The 9,470-nt window shown below is 40.3% G+C and overlaps 1 protein-coding gene across 1 annotated transcript in view; it reads right to left on the reverse strand.

The window, feature by feature from the left end:
* The window catches only part of mapk8ip2 (mitogen-activated protein kinase 8 interacting protein 2), a 32,597-nt gene extending 26,797 nt beyond the window's left edge, over positions 1-5,800 (reverse strand). Inside the window, exons 1-2 of the mRNA XM_067389199.1 lie at positions 5,713-5,800; positions 5,395-5,594 (exon numbers count right to left, since the gene is read on the reverse strand). Of these exons, the coding sequence (XP_067245300.1) occupies positions 5,395-5,459 (65 nt within the window). The 5' untranslated portion in view covers positions 5,460-5,594; positions 5,713-5,800. The remainder of the gene's footprint in view (positions 1-5,394; positions 5,595-5,712) is intronic.
* Positions 5,801-9,470: the final 3,670 nt, after the last annotated feature.

Genomic DNA, 9,470 nt, shown 5'->3' on the forward strand with positions numbered 1-9,470 from the left:
AATAACATAACACAACTAGTAATAACATAGATGAGACTGGACAATGGAACAAAGGTAACTGAGGGCTTAAATACACAGGGGATGATTAGCTGAAACAGAACAGGTGTTAATTAATTAAGAACCATGGAAACTTACTTGCAAATGACGCAGGCAAAATGGGAACAGAACAGAGAGTAAACAAAACCAAAATAGGCTACAAGTGACATTACACCCCCCTCCCGAATGGCGTATTCTCCTCCAACGGAGGAGGGAAGGTGGGGACTCTGGAGGAGGACGTGGAGAAGGCGAAGGACAGGAAACCGTTGAAGGTGACGGTGGGAAAAACCAAGGCGGCGATGGCGGTGGAAGGAGTCAAGGAGGATCCAGGAGCAGAAGTAGCGAGGCGGGAACCCAAAGGACAGCCAGGACGATGTCCCGCAGCGGAGTTGAGGGAGGGAGAAGCCATGTTGGAGACTTGGCTGAGAGCGACTCACGGGGACAAGGCCGATGGAAGCAGAGCACTGGGCACAGACAGAGAACAGATGGGAAAGGGTGACAGCGATGGAGCCAGGGTGCCTGAGGACTGAGCCAGAGGGAAGGCGGAGCCAAACGGAGCTGAAGGGGTGGAGAGATGAAGCACAGCGGATGGCTTGTAAGTCCATGCCGCAGGCAGGGTGACGTCTGACCCAGGCGGAGCCGGAGGGACGAGGGAGCCCCTGATGTCGTCAGCTGCAGGAACGATGGTTTCTGGTGGAGTTGAGTTTAAGAACAGCTGAGGCGGAGCTGATAGGTCGTCAGGCCGAGGTGGAGTGACGGGATCAGTGGCTGGAGGTGGAGCCAGAGGATCGGAGACCGGAAGATCTAAGGCAAATCCACACAATAGTGTGGCATCATAGGAGAAGCCGAGGGGCTGAAGGGAACCAGCGGAGGCAGGGCTAACGGACTGGCTGACTTTGAAAGAGGAGGCAGGAGAGGGAGGCTGGCAAGGAACTCTGGAGACACAGGAGACATCGGACTTGGTTGGAACCAGCAAGGGCGCAGCAGACTCTGAACTGTACGGAGCCAGAGGAAACACAGGAGACTTAATGCTGGAAGGGACCAGCGGGAACAGGAGATTAAGATAATCATCCTCTTCTAAGTCATAAAATAATCGCAGAGGTCAGCTTCAGCTCACCATCAGTGGTGGGAGTGTGGACGGGGTCTTTTGCTTGTACTCCACTAGCTGTCCCACGATGTCAGACAATGTTGCCGGCTCACACACCTGGTCAGATTCTCACAGTAGGGCTCGGGCTCTGGGGCGACAGCTGGCTCAGACCTCTTGTCTGGCTCTGGCTCGTGCATCGCAGCAGTCTTAATCCCTCCCTTCGGATGGTGTTGGGCAGATGGGCAGCTGAGCAGATGGTGTTTGCTGGTCTACTGTTTTCCAGCACCCACTCCCCAAAACTCTGTGAAATTTCCCCAAGGACAAACACCAGGTAGGCATGCTTTTGTTTCCGCCTTCAAACTTGCAAGGAACAGTCTGGGAAGTTTGTAAAGCACGGCAGATGTCCAAATTTCCGGGTATGGTCCTAGAGGGACTGCTGCTCTTGGTCCTTACAGAGCTGATGGACTGAATTGCCCGATGGCCAATCCGCCCATGCTGCCAGTAAATCCATACTTTGATTGGTCCAGTCTTCTGTCAGGCATGTAGTTTTATTATTAAAGCACATGACGAAGGAGATGAAAACAAAGCAGTCTTTGTTTAATCCATAAACAAGACCGGACAATGGAACAGGAAATTGAGCACTTAAATACACTGGGGATGATTAACTGAAACAGAACAGGTGTTAAGACTAGATAATTAAGAACCATGGAAACAAACTTGCAAATCAGGCAGGTAAAACGAGAAAAGAACACAAAGAAAACAAAACCAAAACAGGCTACACGTGACAACAACAGTGTCAATTTAAATCATACACCATTCAAAGATATGTTACATAACAGTTCATGCTTCATGCAGTTCACAGACATTTTCTAAGGGCATTATGTGACAACAGACAAGAAATCTCTGCCAACACACTTCTCTTCATCTCCTGTAATGAAATTAAAAGTCTCGTGACTCACAGCACTAGCTGAAATTAAGTTAAGGTGAACCTTTTACCACAATCAATATTCTGATTAGACATGCTGATTAGATCACACAATACATTTTATATATATATATATATATATATATATATATTATGAGAGAATATCATGTGACAATACCTCTTATCTGTATTCTAATTCTATTTCAAATTCTTTTGAACTTTCTATTCATCAAAAAAAAAAAAAGTATCCGTTTCCATAAAAATATTAAGCAAAATCACTGTTTGATAATAATAAGAAAGCGGCAAATCAGCATGTTAGAATGATTTCTGAAGGATCATGTGACACTGAAGACTGGAATAATGATGCCGAAATTTGGAACGGTAGTGTATATGCCATTTACACCAGTACTAACTAAGCACTGCACTAACAGTGACATCATAGTTACTGCTTTTTGTTTTTATCTACTAGATCAGGCTTCCCTCATAACCAACAGCTATATTCTCATTGAAACCGAGCAGATGTTGACAGCAGAACACGGAACATTCATTTTCAGAAGCTGCTATGACATGCAAGCACACAAACATTTTTATAGTATTTCTGTATTCCGAAGGGAGCAGCTGTAGACTTACATAAACAGCTTAAGGAGAGGTTGCTTTTATTGGTGTATTCTTCACTGCATTAGTATATTTATGTGTTATGTGTGTCTCTTGCTGTTGCTGTTGCTATGCTGTGTCTATCTGAGAAAGCTTTAGGTTCTATAGAGAACATCAGCCCTAAGACCACAGTGCAAGAGTACTGCTGAGCCATGCTCATCTCTCTCTCTCTTTCTCTCTCACACACACACACATGTTGAGTTTCCATGTTTTATGGGGACGTTCCATAGACATAATGATATTTATACAGTACAAACCGTATATTCTCCTTAACCATAAACCTCCCCATCACGGAACACTTTCTGCATTTTTACATTTCTGCATTTTTGTATTATTTATAAGGTGTTTTCCTCATGGGGACAAAAAAAAGGTTTCGGATATTGTTTGTATCTTTTTTGGGGACATTTTGTCCCCATAACATAGGGTTTACCTGAACCACGCACACACACACACACACACACACACACACACAAATACGTACTCAAGTGAAACACATTATTTAATATATTACTAAATATATTACTAAAAATCCACCTGACTAGGTTACCAACTAAAGTAATTTAAAGGACAAGATCAAACAAAAAAATCTGCACATATCCACTTTCTACAGTATATTTTATGCAACTGAATTACTTTTTTGCACAATTTTTGTTGTGTACTTTTGGGTACACATCTATACTTCAAATGCTTTAGCTATATAGCTATACAGAGAAAGAGTGTGTGTAATGTTAAGCTTTTTTTATCATGCCAGTAAATCTACTTCAATAGAAGAGAGAGACTGTTTTTTCTCTTCATTAAAATACCGTCCTGAGGCATTAGAGAACACAAACTGCAGCCCATTATTTCTACTCTAAGAGATGACAGGTTTATGGGAGGACAAGGAGAGGATACAGACCCACAAATCCATTGTAAAGTAAACAATGACAGAAAAAGAGTATAAAAAAAAGGTACCTTAGGAAAAGAACAGCTGGGGGAAAAAGCAGAGAAGTGCATCAATTTGAAATGACAACAAAACCATCACTTTTTTTGATTAGTATGTTGTGTTTCTGTAATGGAGGCCAGCTAAGAATGAGCTGTGCAGGTAAACCTCACTCCCCTGGCCTCAAGTGGCGCACTAGCAACTGACGCTACAGGCTGCGATCTTTAGCGTCCTTATTACCTCGCATGCCTCCGACACCTGTCTGAATCCTGCTCAGAGCGGTGCCATTAAAACCGGAGGGGTCACATTGGTGCCGTGACCCGGATGGGAGTGAGGCTTGGGGGGAGGTGAGTGTAACGATGGCCAGCTAGTAAAAAGTTGTGCAGGTAAACATCACTCCCCTGATCTCAAAATGCACACTAGGGTCTGCGGTCTTTAGTGTCCTTGTTAGTGCGCCCATCTGTCGTAAATGCCGGTTTCGAATCCTGCTCGGAGTGTTGCGAGTATAGACCCGGAGGGGTTACATTTACAGCAAATGCAGTTGATATCACCTGCCCTGTTGTAGCACATGGCTTTAGACTGATGCTTTACCTAAAATTATCAGACTATCAAATGTGATGCGACCCACCAGACACTTTGGATTCATTCTGCTGGATGCTGAAGGACTTTTTGAATGTTTTATATCTGCTTACATATAATGACGCTGCGCAGGAGGTAAATTTAGTTTAGTATGAAGGTGGAACGATCACTGTCTCTGTCCGTCTGTCTTTGTGTGTTTGTTGAGACTGGAATAAAATGTGATACCACCACATACCCTTGCACTAATACACTAGACAGGAAGACCAGCAGGTCATGGACAAAATGAAACTGTCACTCATTGGATGGTTGTAGCCCAGCTAAGCCAACAATTTCCCTTCATCTTTATAAGTGATTAAATCTAAACCATATTTCATTTACTGTCACCTCAAATATTTACATTTAGCAGCTTAATCATATATTTTGTTATTTAAAAAATCCAACAAGCCAAGATTTATAGCCAAGTTAATATGCATATCAAAACTTTTAATTAACATCTACTCTCTTACCTATTAAAAAAGTGTATTTAAAAACAATGCTTTATACGCTACTCGTGGATGGGAGTAAATTATTGTAGAAAGTGATAGAAGAATGAAGAAACACCTTCCATTACACGTAAATGCCCAGATATTAGATGTTCCAATAATTATTAAAGCACTTATACCAATAACAATGTGCAATTACAAGCAGCTCCACAATACAATTATGTACTGTTTATTAGTATTACTCCGCACTATATAATTACACAATTGAGGGAACACTGTAAAGTGTGTTCAAACATTAAAATGCAGTTATGAGCATCACAACAGGGCGTGGGCCTTTCCAGTATGCCAACTATCTCAGAGAGGATGCGTCAGGCAATGACATGCCAGGGAAAAAAAAAAATCAATTGTCTGTCCTTCGCTCAATTCCATGGACGTAAGTGCAGTATTTTACATACACACTGTATCCATGCAAAAATTTAGAAAATAAAAATAAATACATTGAATAAAAAACACAACAACAACACCAAGGGCGTTAGTGTTAATTTTCATTAACACGAGGATGCTGAGCATCACTGTTTGTGGATGCTGATCTCTGGATGTGTTTGAGGACATAAACAACGCTGATGGTCAAATATGACCAGCTTATATAAATAAAAATGCCAGAATAAGAGGAAACCCCGCGCATACTTGAGAGAAATACTGCGCCTCTTACCTGCATCCCGGAGGAGAGAGGGAGTGGAAGGTGGAGAGAGAAAACATCTCTGCTCTGTCCGCCATCTTCTTAGTGACTCAAAAACAGAGACTGCAGATGCAGATGTCCGCAGCCCATCCACATACACTGGAGAAGAGGATATTAAATATGATCTCGCTTTATTCTCTCTCCTCTTCGGCCACACTGACTGCTGACGCCCGCTGGGAATCAAACCATCAAAACAGTCCAATCGGTGATCCAAAGAAATGAGTCAGATATAAAGAGTACACATAGGTGGCGATGTATTGGTGTCGATTATCTTCAGTTTCAGTCACACACCTGCTGATAAACCAGTGCACTGTTTGGCGTGATCTGCGCGCATCTGATGATGCTGATGCTGATGAGGGCGGGAGGGAGGCAGAGGCGCGTGCATGGATCTCACAGAAATAGAACGAGCGGATAGAATGCAAATGAACAAGAAACCTGTCCTAAGTGGGTGTGGCTTAGAGGTCCAGAAGCTGTCTCTGATTGGTATTATTAACTCTGATGTATTATTAACTTTTAAGATAGAGACTAAATTGCAAACGTTTTATGTGTTTAGAGCAACAATTTAAAACAAACGTTTAGTTGAAAATTCAAATAGCCTATATATAAATGTATTTATTTGAAAATGTATGAACAGATAGCAAAGAATAGTAGCCTAATTAAAAATAATAATTATAAACTATAATATATAAATATTTAATTTAACTATATAAATGATAAATTATGAAAAAGTATCTTTTTAATGAGTCACAATTAAAAACATAAAATTATTTTTTTATTAATTATTGGCTAAAACAGAAGTTTTGAGTCAATCCAAAACACTATGCAATAAACACAAGATGATTATTTCTTCAAAGTGATGACAAAATGAGTAATTGTGTGAAATAGCCTACTGTCAGTAAAGTTTATACATATTCGTGAGGGATATCACGTGATATCAGTTACTTTTCTTTGCGCAGGTCGAGATGGACTTAACGTTTACGATAGTGATTTCTTTGTAATTGTTTAATAAAGCTTGCTAGATGTACATGCATTTTTATGCCAGGAAATAATTATTAAAATTAATAGATTTAAACGATTAAACGTTTTAGTGTACAAATATCTCCACAAAACTCAGTGTAGGACTTGTTTTCTGAGCCGCCGAGCGCCATCTAGAGGATGAAGGGTTTGTGTCTCTTTTAAAACAGTTAGTAGAAAGTTGACTTCTTCCTCCGTATCCCGTTCGAGAGCTACGTAAGATTTTGCAGCACGGTGTTTCGTGTGGGCATATAGGCTACTGTAGCTTGACAATGTTATGATTTTATGAGCATATAGGCCTATTCTTTAAAGTACCCTACTCATTCAGTATCACTTAAGTAGGCATAGGCTAAGCTACATTATATCCTACAATGGTATGATACCATCATTTCAGATCAACAATGTTGTGAATTAAGTTGTTTATTAAATAATATTTAAATAAAAAACAGAAATTGCAAACTGGGTAAATAATCAAGCACATCAAGTTTGCCCATATCGATAAGCAGATGTCTATGTAAAAAAAAATAAAGTATAGATAGATCGTTTACTTGGATCATTAACCCTCGTTCTGCCGCAGAGAAGCTGTTCAGTGATTGGTGCTGAAAGCGTTACTGACAGTAAGACTGGCCACAGCGGTGGAAGTGAGTAATGCAGGGAACATGTTGTGCTAAGGCTCTCTCTTTTTTTTTTAGGTCGTGGGGTTTCCTGTATAGATGAAATATTTGCTGACAAAGTGATTTTTAAGGTCAGTGTGAATGTCTCTCTCTCTCTCTCTCTCTCTCTCTCTCTCTCTCTCTCTCTCTCTCTCTCTCTCTCTCTCTCTCTCTCTCTCTCTCTCTCTCTCTCTCTGTGTGTGTGTGTGTGTGTGTGTGTGTGTGTGTGTGTGTGTGTGTGTGTGTGTGTGTGTGGACAGAGAGAGAGAGAGCCATAGTCATTCAAGCCATACTTGAATTGCAGCTGTAAATAGTGCTGTAAAAGTTGATCACAGATGATCATGAAACACTATGCACTTTTATCATTAACTAAAAACTGTAAATAAAAAAAAATATTTTTGTTTATTAAAAAACTGTCACTGTGGTTTATATGATCTCGCAGAAAGTAATGAGAAAGTGTTCATCTATTTGTCATTACATAAAATATCCTTAGAATGATGTAGGAGGTACAATGGAAGGCCATGTGAAGTTCCAAAACAATTTTTTTCCCATAACTGTTGTCAACAATAACAGAGTGTTACCCACACAAACAATATAACACCAACACATTCAACTAAAATAATGCTATAAACATTAGCTAAACAGCATAAGATGTAACATATACGCCAATGTTAAATAAATAAATCTACTTTTAAATAAAATTCAAACAAATATAGCCGGTATTTAGTAGATGTTTTGGGAATGCACTTGCACTTTAAAAAGTATGCATACTGCATTGTTAAAGGATTAGTCCACTTTTAAATAAAATTTTCCTGATAATTTACTCACCCCCATGTCATCCAAGATGTTCATGTCTTTCTTTCTTAAGAAAGGTAAAAAAAAAAGAAACTGGCGCCGCGTTCGTTCCGTTAGTAGGACATACAGCAGGGAGGGGCCACTCCGGTCCTGGAGGGCCAGTGTCCTGCAGAGTTTATCTCCATCCCTGATAAAAACTCACTTGGAGCTAAACTCTGCTGGGCAGTGGCCCTCCAGGACCGGAGTTGCCCATCCCTGACATACAGCATAAGCTTTTTGAAGAATGCTGAAAGCGGAAGTACGTATAAGTATAATATGTGCTTATAAAGCATATACGGTTGTATTTTTTTTGGAAAATGACCAATCGTCTTGCTAGATAAGACCCTTATTCCTCGTCTGGTATCATTTAAAACCCTTTGAAGCTGTACTGAAACTGTAATTTTGACCTTCAACCGTTTGGAGTCCATTGAAGTCCACTATAAGGAGAATAATCCTGGAATGTTTTCATCAAAAACCTTAATTTATTTTCAACTGAAGAAAGAAAGACATTGTGATGAGCAGGACGGGCGAGAGCCGTGAGGGAACGGCGCGAGGCCGGTGACGCGAGTGATAATGAGCGTCACCTGCGAGGCGTGCCGGCCTCGAGTCTCTCACGGAGGAGCTCCGGAGGCATAAAAGGAGGAGCGACTACAATGAAGGACGAGAGAGGACCAGGCCTGGACTTTATGTTATGGTTTTGTTATGTTTGTGTGGCCGGCAGACGTCCGCGAGGGTCTGCCGGCATTACTTTTGTTTTGTTCTTTGTTTATTTTTGAATTAAACTTACGTTGAATGTTCGCCGGTTCCCGCCTCCTTCTTCCCATTTACGAACTGTGTTACAGACATGAACATCTTGGATGACATGGGGGTGAGTAAATTATCAGGAAAATTTTATTTAAAAGTGAACTAATCCTTTAAATAGGATAAAAAGTATTTTCTGAATAATAAGTTAAATCAACATTTTCCTCCATCTAGAAACACTTACAACACTCAAAGTGAATTCACATGGTATATTATAAATGACATTTTAACGTATACAGATGCTGGTCATATAATTAGTATATCATCAAAAAGTTGATTTATTTCACTAATTCCATTCAAAAAGTGAAACTTGTATATTATATTAATTAATTACACACATACTGATATATTTCACATGTTTATTTCTTTTAATTGTGATGATTATAACTGACAACTAAGGAAAATCCTAAATTCAGTATCTCAGAAAATTAGAATATTGTGAAAAGGTTCAATATTGAAGACACCTGGTGCCACACTCTAATCAGCTAATTAACTCAAAACACCTGCAAAGGCCTTTAAATGGTCTCTCAGTCTAGTTCTGTAGGCTACACAATCATGGGGAAGACTGCTGACTTGACAGTTGTCCAAAAGATGACCATTGACACCTTGCACAAGGAGGGCAAGACACAAAAGGTCATTGCAAAAGAGGCTGGCTGTTCACAGAGCTCTGTGTCCAAGCACATTAATAGAGAGGCGAAGGGAAGGAAAATATGTGGTAGAAAAAAGTGTACAAGCAATAGGAATAAC

This window comes from Chanodichthys erythropterus, chromosome 7 (assembly GCF_024489055.1).
Source record: "Chanodichthys erythropterus isolate Z2021 chromosome 7, ASM2448905v1, whole genome shotgun sequence".
NCBI lineage: Eukaryota > Metazoa > Chordata > Actinopteri > Cypriniformes > Xenocyprididae > Chanodichthys > Chanodichthys erythropterus.